At 46.4% G+C, this 14,270-nt stretch overlaps 1 protein-coding gene across 3 annotated transcripts in view; it reads left to right on the forward strand.

Moving 5' to 3' along the window:
- Window positions 1-14,270, forward strand: part of RILP (Rab interacting lysosomal protein) — a 259,539-nt gene that overhangs the window by 109,201 nt on the left and 136,068 nt on the right. For all 3 annotated transcript variants that reach the window (XM_069615407.1, XM_069615408.1, XM_069615409.1), the window contains one exon: window positions 5,125-5,248. In XM_069615407.1, coding sequence (XP_069471508.1) covers window positions 5,125-5,248 — 124 coding nt within the window. The remainder of the gene's footprint in view (window positions 1-5,124; window positions 5,249-14,270) is intronic.

Below are 14,270 nucleotides of genomic sequence, written 5' to 3' on the forward strand. Positions count from 1 at the left end.
AGCAGTATTTTGCCTGAATAATGTTTTCATATTCTTCGTTCAGATACCCTGAAAAAATGCCATTGCCCATGTGGCAGGCAGACCGAGAGGGCGTGTGAGGACGCGTTTTGTGGCAGTTATCCACCAGCTTTTTCTGTCTTGTGCTGAGGCAGCGATTTACAGCACCATGAAATAAGCAACTTGCTTGTCTCTGGATTGGGTCTTAGTGATGCTCACTCAATCAATGAAAAGGGGTTCCTCTTTGCAACATGGGTAGAATGGAAAGAGACTATGGCAACATTGTGTGCATGAGGTGAGGGCTGAGCTATTTGTTTAAATCCTTTAGAAAAATAATGGAATCCAACTTTATAAATGTCATGACACAAACATGTTCGGTGTCTGTGGTCTTTTGTTTTGGCTTGCTAATGTTTTGCATTTTGGGTCCTTGCACAATCTTAAATGAAATGTAAATATGTACTTGTCAGTGATGCATATGAGCAGGTTGGTGTGACGGACATCAGAGTTGTGAATTTGGTAGTTGTGCCCCATCATCCTCATGGTTGTGGACGGGCGTTTGTGTAAATGGTTGAGAACCGGTGATCCGGGAGCTTCTTTCAGAATCTGCAGGGATACTGGCATATGTAGTGCAGGCCCACCTCTGGTGACTGGTGGGTGATGTGTCTAGGGCTGCAGATATTTTTAGAATATGAGTGATATGTCAGAAAAGAGTGGTGTAGTTTGCTTTGTATTGCAGTAGTTCATGCAAGGAAAGCATTTGTTTGTTTACCTTGTGTTGTGAGGACATGGGCAGAATTTTGGTGTCACAATCGCAAGTTTGTTGTGAGAAGGCAATTGACAGCACAGGGTTTGGTGATGGACCTTCGTTTAGCTGCAGTGCATGCATTACAGAGGAAGTGCATGTTGCATGGCACACAGTCAAAGAGCAGGACCTCACAGTCAATAAAAAGGTCTAAAGAATGCCCAAACCAGGCGACGTCAGTTATAGTATTGAGACTGTGGGTTTAGATGATCTTGGGCAGGAATTAGCATGAACGAATTTGAAGTAAACACTTTGACTTGGCTAACGGTTTGAGAAGGACAGAAGTTATTTACATCATGCTGACATGGCACAGAGGTTGCGGGGAGCATGGGTTGAGAGTTTGAGAACACACTTGGACCGAACCATAATCTGCAATTCCAAGACCCTCCGTGTGATTGTCCGGCTTTTACTTCGTTAGTTGACCCGTGCTGTCATAGCCACAATGCTCTTTGGAAAGACTTCACAACTAAGAGCTTCTGGTTTCTTTACTAGGAGATGGTAGCTTGTGCAAAACCAGACTAGAAAGCAGGACTGCTGAGAAATGTCTCCCTTCCCAAATATTGCTCCTATTGTGATCTAAACTAACTACCTTAATCTTAAATGTCTGATTGAAGATGGACTTAATTATCTGCAAAGATTTACAGTGATCCAGGCGTGCTACCTGCAAACCAGGTTGTTAGGAAAAATGGTAAGGTGCAGATGTTGGTGTGATCTCCAAGAAACAGTATGCTGTGTAGTTGTGGAGAATTGAGCGGCAAGCATCTTTTTATGCTAGGCAAGTAGCTAGGATCTTGAATGTGCATCCCTGTTAAGACTACTAGTTTTCATTAAATGTGCTTTATTAGGTTTTACTTTGTAGCTAGATTTTATCATAAAATGCACAATATGCATTTGAAACTTAAATGATCAAATTCTGCCAGAGTTTGAATTGAGCACATGCTTTGCTGTTATGGAAAAAAGTGGGGAGAGCATTGGTTGTTTGCATGGCCCAGTATTGGAAGAGTGCATGAGATCCTGGCATTGCACCATAGAGGAAAAACATTGGTTGCCCTGTAGCTCAGAGTTTGGAGAGGGAGATTTTTGTTTATTTATACAGCGTGCCACACCCTAAGGTATCTGGGCGCTTTGCAAGACATCGTAGAAAACATACATACATACATACATACATACATACATACATACATTTAGAGCTTAATGCAAAATCTATAGAGTTCAATCCCAGATCCTAGTACATAACAATCAAAGTACATAGTGGATCCTAACTTGGAGACTCGGGCAATAAGGTAGGTTCGTATTTACAACTCTGTCCCTGACGGCTAGTGTTGTCCTTGGTGAGGAGCCATTTTTTTGGTATTCGACCTGAAGTTGTGGAAGTTTAGGTCTGAACGTCAGTTGAGTGGGAGGGCATTCCACGCTAGAGCTGCTTGTACCGGAAAACTAGTGCCGCCGGCTTTTTTTAAATTGAAGCGAGGTGGGAGAATGCAAAAGGGGTTTGCTGATTTGGTAGGTCTAGCTGATGTTTTAGGAGTGATTATGTCTATTAGGTATTTTGGAGCTGCATTGTTAAGGCATTTGTGAGAGATGGAGATCAGTTTATAGTAGATTCTGTCCTGATAGAGAGCCATTTCTAGCTCTTAGCTCCTTCTTGTTTCAGAGATGTGGTCCTTTCTAGGAATGCCCAATGCAGTTCTTAATGCATTATTTTGCAAGGTTTGGAGTTTTTTTTAGTACTTGTTTGTTCACCCCTGCGTAGAGTGCGTTGCAATAATCAAGTTTGGCTAGGATTAAAGCACGTGCTAAGATCAAGCGGGTATTGGTAGGTAGTTTTTACATGCGTGAATACGTTTGCACGTATAGGCGGTCACTGTCGCAGTGGCATTGACTTGTTTCCTGAGGTTCAGAGCAGAGTCGAGATGGAAGCCTAAAGTTCTTGTTTCTTTAGCCGTTATGATCAGGTTACCGTCTATGTTGAATGAGGTGTATTTTGGACTACGTTTTTTGAGGGGAATTTCGGTCTTCTCGTCATTCAGGCACAGGCTATGGGTGGCCATCCAGGCCTGAATAACGAGGTAAATTTTGGTCAGTAAGTCGTTGGCATGGTTCTGGATTTGAGGAGGGTGCAGATTGTGTTTTCATGACACGGTTTAAGGCAGCACTGGTTCTGTTGACCTGGCTATGGTTTCATTAGAAAAATGGAAAACTGGCTGCTTGAGCTGTATAGCGCAACACCAATAAATAAATTGCATCTAGGTGCTGTATCATCAGTAAACAATAAACCTACTGTACGTTGTTCCAGGGAGAAATCTGCTAATTCACAGAAAAGTGAATAGGCTTCAGTAGTTCCCCCTGAGCATAGTTAAGCAGTTGTGCATCCCATGCCTGGATATAGGAAGTTATGTAATCTGGGAGCCTGAATTGAAAATCTTCAATCGACCGCAGTGCCCACTATAACATGGTGGCCCTTGGTGTGGGTGTGAACAACAGGATTTGTCAGAGTTGGTGGAGTCTGGGGGAGGAGGGGGAAACCTTTGGTCACTGTTATGGAATTTTAGCTCCAGGCCAGTGTCTCAGATGACCCCTAAATTCTTAACCTTCAATCAAAACCGAGTGTCCCCTCCAAACAATCTAATCATGACTGGTAAAGTATTGTGCCTGTGAAGCATGTGAAGAGATGACCAAGTAGCATATCCTCTTAAGCTACTGATTCATTCAGGCACTGATCTTTTGCTTACACTTTATCAAGTTGAGGAAGCAATCATTGGGTCCAGTGACCTGCATGTAAACTTGCATATCATCCTCTTAACAGAGAACTGGAAGACCTGCTTCTCTGAAACTAAAAGTGGCCACATATATATAATAGGACCAATGACCAAGGTGATACCTGCAGACTCCATGGTTAACTGCAACTGGATTGGAAGTAAAGTTCCCCAATTTGACACTCTGGGAAAAGAGAAAGAAAGCATCTTGGGTGCATTAATCGAGTTTGAGACTCGATTAATGATGGACAACAGGCCTAGCAGAAGATTGTGGTCAACAGAGTCTAGGGCAGCCAATAAATCCTGTATCACCAGGAGTGCTCGCTTTCCACCATTGGCTGCCTCCAGGATGTTCTCCCAGAGTGGTCTGTGCCATGTCTAGTTTGTATAGCATCGGGAATCTCTTCTTTCTCAAAAAATCATTGGAGCTTGGTGTTGGGAACCTTCTCCAGCAACATCAGTGGGCAAGGTAGACCACCAATTGCCAAAAAGTAAGAACCAGGGGATCCAATGTAGGTTCCTTCAAAGTTTGGGTTAGGACCGACTGTTCCAAAGAGAGGGGGAACCAATCTCTCAAGAGATTTGTAATGTCAGTGAACTATGGTTCAGTAATGGAAGTGTGGTTTTACCAGTCAATGGGGGCATGGCAGAGTGGGCCGTGCCATGAAGGCTGACAAAATGGAGATTACTAGTTACTATTATGCACATCACTCTTGCTTCTTAGCTAAGCTTGGGCTGTTTAGGTTAGTTTGTACGTGCAGTTTCATCACCCATCACCATGGTTTAAAGATGGAAGAGTGTGGAGTGCACCTCAGTGTTCTGGGTTTGACAAGAGTACTGAGTTTGTTGGTCTGGCATAGTGTTTGCGTGCACAAGTTCATTCTTGCACTGGGTTTCACAATAACATTGATTACCTTATTGCAGATTATGGTTTTCTAAGAGCACTGGTTGTATAGACATGTCTTTGGGTTTGAGGAAAGCGCTGGTTTTCTTGTTGAAACTGGTCTGTTTTTAGAACACAGCTTATGTTGTCTTGGTAAAGGATTGAGGTGAGCTCAAGGTATGTTGGCATGGCCCAGTATTTGAGGGAATCATGGTGTTCACTGTAAATTAGCTTGCAGTGGGCAGCGTTGATGGGTAGTGCTTAGTTCTAGGTCTTGATCTGTTGTGATGACTTTGAGCACTGACTTCTCAATTGGATTCTAAGATATGTTGTGTTCGCATTTTTTGTACAGCGCACTATCTCCCAAAGGTATCCTGTGGCTGTGAGGAAAAAAAAAACTTTTGATGTACATTGTATTATGGAAAGTATAGATGTTGCTGTTTGTAAATGTGGCGATAGATCACTTTTGGATTGTTGGTGGTTTATACCAGATGTTTGTGGTTACACCACTTTGGATTATAGGTTGAATTCCAGATGTGCTAGATAAAGGATGTACATTAGATTTAAAATTTAGAGGTTTGGAATGAGGGATGCATTTTACATTTGATTGTGAAAAGTTTGCTTTTGGATAATAAACTCACTGATGGGCTTGCATCAATGTAAACATTGTTGTTTCTCTTGCACAGGAATTGGAGCAGAAGGTTTTCGAAGCTCAGAGAAAAGAGCATCTTCTACAGAATGAAGTGTCGCGTCTAATGGAGGAAAACCAGAAGCTTTTGGTCCAACTGACAGGGAATCAGTCTCAGGATGGTAAGCACATCTTGAAGATCGGATGTCTGGGTACAAGGCCTGCTCTAGATTATTTACAAGCCATCAAAAAACACCTGAAGGGTGTGGGCTAACTTTTTGGAGATGAGCAACCCTTCCGAGGTACCTCTGACTCTCAATCTAGTGACACATTAACCAGTGAATTTCCAAATAATTCCTCTACAGACCTCTAAGAGATTGAGTAAACATACTGGCAGTTGCTTTCCTCATCAAGGGGATTGGTTGTTTTTCAGATGTTGGGGAATCCATAACTTCCATCAATATTAGGTGGCTAGTTTGGGTTGAAAGTGTCTGGGATCCAAGCAAGAGTGAGAAAGCAAATGTTGGGGTTGAGGTGACAGTGACAGAATGCATGCTATTGGAAAACCAGCAATAGTGGCAATAAGTATTATTTTGAAGCGTGCAGGGGTTGCAGCAGTGGTATTAAAGTACTGTTGGTTGGGACAGGAAAGGCGTCGGTCAAAGTTGATGACATTTGTGTATGAGCATGCTGTAAATTGAGAATAGATTTCATGCACCTCATAAACTGTGAGGAAATACTTTGAGGGAGGAAGACTGGGAAAAAGTCTGGAAACCCCCCCCCCCCCTCCCGACAGAGATCTAGTGTGATAATGAGAAGTGAGCAATGGTGACGGTGGCCGGAGACTCCATCAAGGACAAGTCCAATTGTTGAAGGTGGGGAAAATCCACGTCTCGATAAGTGAGAAGGAAGAGGGGCATGGACACCTGCCTTCACTAAATTGCATGAACACCCACACAGTGATTCAACATCTTAATGTGAGTGAGCAGTCTTGTAGACCCATAAAGTCGATCTTTTTCTCAGGAATCTGCAGGCACTCCCATGATTTGTTTTGGTCATAGAGCAGGTACTTTTTGAACTTGCATACCTTTTGAGGTCAGAAAATGAAGTAAAACAAAATGTGCTTATAGTATTGAGAGGTCTATGAAATGGAAACGGCTGTTGTAGCAATATCTGAATAAAACTATTATTTTTTAGCAATGGGATGCTGGCTGAGTGTAGCCAATTGGGAGCCTCGGATTTTGTGGCTACTAACTGCCTGTAGTTGGCTAAAATGTTGAGGATCTTATTGGCTGCTGCACATGTGGTGTCTGCTTCAAGGGTCATCTTTATTTGTAATTTTTTTTCTTACAATCCCGCTGTCTTGAAACACTGCCACTATGTTTTCCTCATCTCTACTAAGTGTTCCTCCATGTCCTTTTCGTGAATGCTCCTTAGTTTAGTCGACTCCCCATTACCTGCTTCTTTTCCTTTGACTCATTTTAGTTTCCACTCCTTTGTTTGGTCTCTCATGACATTTATTTTTCTTTTGTAAGTGAAACGACTCAGTCTTTTAGCTGCAGATGGGTTCCACCTTGAAATGCCTTTTATTTTAGTTCCGACATTGGTTTTCATGTGTTCATACTGCCTAACAAGGGATTTTGAATTGTACCTTTTGATGTCCATATCTGCTCTCGTTCCCCAGTGTGCTGTTTTAGTTGCTGCATGCGGGGTAGAAACAAGATGGAGCTCGCTGCTGCAAAGTTTGTGTTGCCGGGGCGCCGTTCCTTGGCGATGATCAAACAGCCTCGCTAGCCCAGCAGTCACAAGTCTCTGTTCCCGAAATGTGAGGTCACAAGCTCTCACCCACAAGCGGGCTTCAGGAGCCGTGTGCAAGAAAATGAATGTGCAAAAACGGCACAAGCATCCCACCTGTGAAAAAGCTGCCCAAACGAGCATTTAAAGACCTTTCTGTTAGGGTCATTATTGAGACAAACGATAAGCGCATAGAGTGCGATTTGCTGTACTTGATCATCGACACAATTCAAATGTAAAATGTGGTTATTTTTACCTTCCCAAAATGCTTTTTGATTTTCTTCAAATCACCAGGATTGGGCTCCTTGAAAAGATCGGGTACTGCTTGTCTTGGACTGGGAACCACCCATCTGCCCACCCCATACAGGATGGGCATCCTGCCGCACATGCTACCTTGGTTCAAAACGAAGATGCCATGCCCTGATGAGCCCTCCTTGCAGAGTCATGAAGTGCTTCAGCATGTTACCACTGTACCGATGCGTGGGCCCACTTTGTTGCAGAGGACATGGCCTGTTGTCTAATGTCGCTATATATGCCTTGCACACAAGCCCTTTACAACATTTTGTTTGCCAGGTCATGAATTGAATGTTGGTTAACCCGGGGAAAGGAAATAAACATGGTACTCTTTACAAGAGACAGGATTGTGAATCAACTCTGCCCACCTTTATTACCTTTGCAAGAAAGGCTCTTCTCCAGAAAGATTTTGCTCCAGAAAAGCATGCGGCACGCCGCTGTATCTATGCCCTTCACAAACAAGGGGGCATGCAAAGGAACAACAGGGATCGTTATCCCACATATAGGATTTTTGTTGAAGACTTGGCAGCTAATTGAACTAAACCAATAACAAGCCCTGTCTTGAAGAGGACTGATTAAGGTCGAAACAAGTGTCGCATAGGGGCAATTGAACTTCTAAAATTATTTTTGGAACACAGCAAATTTCATCAAGCTATTTATTTGCAATTCAGTTGGACAGGTGCAGTACGGGGATGACGCACTGTATACTATTTTGAAACTAAGGTATGGGGATCCTTTCAGTCATCCCTTCTTGCGACAGTCCCGTGTTGATTGCTTTCAAGAGGGAAAGCGCAGAGTGACGTTTCAACCCAACATTGATTTTTAACACCCCATCATTTTGACTGCATACTTTTATGCTCTGCATTAGTGGGGTATGATTGTGAATTGTGGGTGTGGTCAGTTAAGCAAGATGGTTTTGTGGTGACCGAATAGACTATATTTATATGGCAGTGAACAGTTGAGTCGATCTCTGCTGGGCGTGACGCAGCCACTTGGACCTTTGAAGCCGGCACTGTGCCACTGAGAGAATTACCATTAAGGACCACAGCCCGAGATGCCTAACCTTCCTGCTTGGAGGGATGGCCCTGGAGCACTTTACTGGGTCAATGAATGGCAATTATTGTGCACCTCTGAATTGACTGGACGTATAACTGGACAGTGCAAATGTCAGCATGAATGTAGTGCGAATGGGTAAGACCATGTTTTGGTGACGGCTCGAATATTAGTCCTTAGAATTGGTTGGTGCAGAGTTTCCTCTGAAGATCTAGCTTCTAGAGCCGAGGATATTATAATTTAGGTGTTCTGATATCTAGGGAAGCAGCCTATGAGTTGAATGTTGGGAAGATGTGGATCCCACCCATAAACCATTGGTGAATCTTGCCTCACCAATGATGGGGCTGTACCGAGGAGATATGAAGGATGTATGCAGTGCTCTCCATGCTTTGCTCACTCTCCTTTATTCAGCGCTAACATCCTGTGCACAGGGAAAGGGCACTAGCAGGTCTTGCCCCGGCAGCCATCTCCACAGCCGTAGCACCTCCTTGGGTCTGCAGCTGAAAGCACTGGGGAAGGGGTGATGGCAAAGCCATGGTAAACATGTTTGTGTGCACCATCCACCTATAGCGCACTTAGTGAAGACCTACAAAGTACAACTGATGAGCGGATCAACTCTGTCATGACCCGATTCCTTGCATTGACTTACCTACAATCTGCTCATGTCTACCAATACGTCATGCTGTTTCTTCACTTGCTTGTAACTTTGACGCAATGCCTCAACCCATGTCTATAACTCACTGATCAGACATGTTGAAACCCAGTTTCTTGTCACTATTCAGAATATGTTGATTTTCACTGTTCTCTAAATCGTAGCATGGAACACCAGTTTAATTTCTCACTGTTTTGTAGGAAAATGTGAGTATTGCTATAATTTGTGTTTTTATTTCTTACCGGTCTAAATGCACTTTTGCACCTGTTGCCTTTCCTTGCTTTCAACTGCCTTTGCTTTCAGTGCCTTGTTGATGTCCATATTCTGATCAATTATATCCCCTACCACGACTTTGGCTGAACCTAGATACTGGATAATGAGCAGACCCCTATCGAGATGCCTTGCCAGCATTAAACTCTGGCCCAGTCCGAGTATATAAGCTATGCTCCATAGATGCTTTTTGAATCTACACACAGAAAATATTTGTGACCACCTCACGATGTTCACATTGCATGTATTACAAACTTAAAATCATTTTCTAAAAAAGAACCAGATAAAAAAAAACACTTAACCTTTTGCAACATGTATTTATCTACAAATGACTCAACGTTGAAAAGCCATGCGGTAAGAAGTATGTGAACCTGTTACCATAGGATGAATGCAACAGAATACATGATACAGAAACAGCAAACGTCTTAGCCAAAAAAGGATCACCCAGTACCCAGAAAGAGTAGTGAGGTTCCAGAAGGTCACATTGGTCCGTGGGAGACAAGACTGTTCCACTATGCTGGGGGAAAGGGGAGTACAGCCCAGGAGTAATCAGGGCAGTGAAAGGTCAAACAAAGTCCACTGTGTGGAGAAGTGGGTGGGTGAGAGTACACCCATGATTCCCAACCAAACCCCAATGGGGCACACCAGACCAATCAAAAAGTGCAAAACCTTCACCCCAATCTTGCAGACAATTGCTAACCCGCTGGGAAAGGGACCGGTGAAAGACCTCAAGGAGGCAATGAATCAGCAGACCCCAGAAGCACCAGCCGACCCGAGAACCATGGGTCCAAATCCTGGGGCAGCCTATAATCAGGAGGAAGAGAGATCGAGATATCTCTCTCTCTTTCTTTCTTTCTTTCTTTGCCCCACTGAAGCATAGAAAAGGCCTCTGGGACAAAAGAAAAGGGGGCAGCTAAAGGTCTTTCCCTGTTGAAGCTGCAGAATCCCAAAGGGAATAGTGGACGCGGGGGGGGGGTCCTTGCTATGGTTCAGGATGGCAAGGATGCTATGTGTGAGGCTGTTCAGTCGGGTTTGGACTTGGCGGATTGTGTCAGCCGGTCCATGGCGGCGAGCACCGTAATGCGCAGGTTTGCGTGGTTGCGGAAGTCTGGGTTCGCTCCTGATGTGCAGTCCCGGCTCCTCAACATGCCTTTTGACGGTGAACACCTTTTTGGCAGCAAGGCTGACAAGAGCCTTGAGAGGTTGCAGACCTCCAAAGCTGCAGCGAAATCGTTGGGTGCTGCAGTTCGCCAACCTCCGCCTTTTCGTCCTAGGGGACAGCAATGGAGGGGAGGTTCCTTTCGCTATTACTCGTCCTACAGTAAAGCGAGAGGAGCTAGCAGTCAAAGAGGCCATCGTAAGAGTGCCAGAGGTGGAAACAAAGGTACTCAAGGTGCCAAGGCCGCTCGGGCAGTTGCCTCTTTGCCCTCAGGCAACGCCACAGCCGCTACCACTCAGTCATGAGGCCAGGTCCCATGGTTCGCCGGTTGGGGGGAAGGCTGGCGCAGCATCTTGTTGAGCGGCAAGCCATTACTTCGGATGTGTGGGTTCTGGAGATCATAACCCACGGCTACTGTCTTCCTTTTTGGCAGAGGCCTCACGACAATCCACCAGGGAACCTCTCTTTGAAGAGTCCGGATCCGCTCCTTGCGCAGGAAATTCAAGCCCTGCTGGAGAAAGGCGCCATAGAACTGGTGCCTGTAGCGGAGAGGAACAAGGGATGGTATTCCCCTTATTTTTTGATTTCAAAGAAAGACGGGGGATTGAGACCCATCATGGACTTGCGCAGTTTGAACAAACTCCTCGGGAAGGACAAGTTCAAGATGGTGACTCTTTCTCAAGTCCTCCAGGCCCTTCAACTTCAGGACTGGTTGGTGTCTCTCGACCTCAAGGATGCTTACTTCCATGTGCCGATCCATCCCAAGCACAAGAAGTACCTGAGGTTCGCGGTTGGCGACTCGCACTTTCAGTTTCGGGTCCTGCCGTTCGGATTGACCTCCGCCCCGGGGGTTTTCACCAAGCTCATGGTGGGTGGTGGCAGCGCATCTCAGGAAAGGGGGGATTCCCGTCTACCCCTACCTGGACGATTGGTTGATCAGGGGGAGCTCTCCCGAGCAAGTCCTGGATCATCTGTCCGTCACCTGCCACTCCCTTCTCTGGGGCAGTGTTTTCCTCCTCAGGTGAGGGCTGTTCACATTCAGCAGATGGTGCACAAGTTTCAGTTTGCCCAGAATCGCCCAGCGTCCGAGTTCTTGAGACTGCTCGGCCGCATGGCATCCTGCATTCTTCTGGTGCCAGAGGCTCGTCTGCGGATGAGATCTTTGCAGTGGGCACTCAAGCTCCAGTAGTCTGTCCTCTGGCAGGCTGTCGTACCCTGTTCAGGTGCCGCCCTCAGTAGCCCGGGACCTTCTGTGGTGGGCCGTCGAGGGCAATCTGATGAATGGGGCCCCATTTTGGCTGCCCTGGCCGGAGGTGACTATCGTGACGGACGCATCCCTCACGGGATGGGGAGCTCATGCCAAGAGTTGACAGTCAGCGGTCGTTGGTCTCCGTCGGAGTCCAGACTCCATATCAATCTGTTGGAGCTGAGGGCCGTCAGGCTAGCCCTGAAGGCTTTTCTGCCGACTGTGCGCAGGAAGAGTGTCCTGATTCTGACGGACAACACGGTGGCCATGCACTACCTCAACAAAAAGGGGGGGGCAGGGTCACTTCCGCTGTGCAGGGAGGCAATGCAGCTCGAGTTCTGGGCCATCCAGCAGGAAGTTTCGATCTCGGCGGTTCATCTGGCCGGAGATGACAACGAGATGGCGGACGCTCTGAGCAGGCAGAGCACGATCTCTCACAAGTGGGAGCTGGTTCATGAGATTCTCCTGGAGATCTTCGCCCTTTGGGGGACCCCTCAAGTGGATCTCTTCGCCTCCAGTGTCAACCGGAAGTGCGAAAGGTTTTGCTCGCAGGAATTTCCTCCAAAAGGAGCCTTGGGAGACGCGTTCGTGGTGGAGTGGTCATTTCCACTGCTGTACGCATTTCCTCCAGTCCCCGTCATCCCGCAAGTGCTGCAGAGGTTACGGAGGTTCGGTTCCCGGATGATCCTCATTGCTCCGGCGTGGGCCCAGAGGACGTGGTACCGGACCTTCTAGACTTGTCCATCTGCCCTCCACGTCGTCTTCCCTACCAAGACGATCTGCTCTCACGGGAGGGGGGGTCAGGTTCTCCATCCAGAGGTCAGATCCCTCAATCTTCACGCTTGGCTTCTGAAAGGTTGAGGAATAAGGATTGGGACCTCCCTGAAGACGTGATGGAGGTGTTGCTCTCGGCCATGCGGCCGGCAACAAAGTCTCTGTACCGTTGGCGTTGAAGAAAGTTCTGCGACTGGTGCAGAGTTCAGAATGTGGATCCTTTTGAATGCGACATTCCCATGGTTTTGTCTTTTTTGCTTTCTTTGGCCCACAGGGGCTTGCAAGTGGGGACCATTAAAGGTTACCTGGCGGCGCTGTCCATATTAAAGCGCTCGTCTGAAGAGTGTTCCTATTTTAAGATTCCTTTAATTTTGCAGTTTTTGAAAGGGCTCACTAATGTGTTCCCTCCGTCACCTTTTTTGGTGCCAGGTTGGGATTTGAACCTTGTTCTTTAGTTTCTTATGGGTGCTCCGTTTGAGCCTTTACATTCTTGCCCTTTGAGGCTGTTGACTCTGAAAACTGTTTTTGGTTGCGGTTACTTCCGCTCGCAGAGTGAGTGAGTTACAGGCACTTTCAGTTAAGCCACCCTTCATTGTGTTTCACAAGGACAGGGTTGTCCTTAGAGTTCGTCCTTCTTTTCTTCCGAAGGTGGTTTCTGATTTTCATTTGAGCCAGAAGGTTGTTCTTCCGGCGTTCTATCCTCCTCCACATCGTGGTAAGGAAGAGGAGAGGCTCCATAGGCTTGATCCTCGGAGAGCGTTGAGCTTTTATATTTCGCGCATGTCCCGGGTCAGAGTGGACGATCAACTTTTCATTGGTTACGCTGGAAAGCGTTTGGGACAAGCTGTGACGAAATAGACTTTGTCTCGTCGTATTATTTTGGCTATCTCCGAGTGTTACCGCTTGGCGGGTAATGACCCTCCGGTTGGCTTGCGGGTCCATTCTACCAGAGGAGTGGCTGCGTCTACTGCCCTGCAGAAGGGAGTTCCTATTCGTCACATCTGTGATGCAGCCACCTGGGCTTCAGTACATACTTTTGTACGTCGCTACTCCCTCGATTCCATCAGGGGGCAAGATCTGGCCTATGGCAAGGCAGTTCTCTATTCCGCAATTTGGTTGGGCATGCTAAATTTGTATTCTAAATTCTTTCCCACCTCCTTGCTTGGTACTGCTTTGGGAGTCTGTCATAGATGTGGAATACGTCGGAGGACCCAATCCCCTCGAAGAACAAGTTACTTTCTTACCTGGTAACGTTCTTTCGATGGGATGGTCCGACGACGTATTCCATATCGCTCCCTCCCTGCCTTCCCCGCTGCAGAATTTCTTTTGCGATTGCAGCTTGCGTTCCGCAAGGCCTTGTGTGTCTGACTGGCAGAAAACTGGTGGCACACTTTCTGGGAAAAAACTATAACTGAGGCTATGGGCGTCGTACGTCCTACTTATCACATCGGGTGCCGTCGGAGGAGGTCCTCTGGGATGGCTCATCGACGCAGGACGCAGACGCCAAAGATTTTCCGAAGCAGCACAGCTGTGGACATTACCTGTCATAGATATGGAATATGTCGTCGGACCATCCCATCGAAAGAACGTTACCATGTAAGAAAGTAACTTGTTCCTCTCTCCTGCTCCTCACAGTAGCCTTCTCCACCTCCTATGTCCGGACTCTGTTCCTTCTCCCATATATCTTCTTCCTTCCTTTCTCCAACAACCTCTTGTTTGTAGATCTCCGAGATTGGAATCTTCCTCCTCCCTTTCTCCAACAGTATCTCTCGCCTGCCTCAGCAAGATGATTTCTTCCTCCAACGGCAATATCTATCTTGGCCCTATCCCACATCGCTCTTTCTCTGCTCACATTTCTGTTCTCTTCTCACAGCAAGATCTTTCCCTTTCTCCAAATGAATGCCTTCCTCCAATTCCTCTGTCCTCTACACAAACATCACCCGCTTCTCTGTCCACACTACA

The sequence above is a fragment of the Ambystoma mexicanum genome, chromosome 9, assembly GCF_040938575.1.
Source record: "Ambystoma mexicanum isolate Mex_15411 chromosome 9, UKY_AmexF1_1, whole genome shotgun sequence".
In the NCBI taxonomy this organism is placed as follows: domain Eukaryota; kingdom Metazoa; phylum Chordata; class Amphibia; order Caudata; family Ambystomatidae; genus Ambystoma; species Ambystoma mexicanum.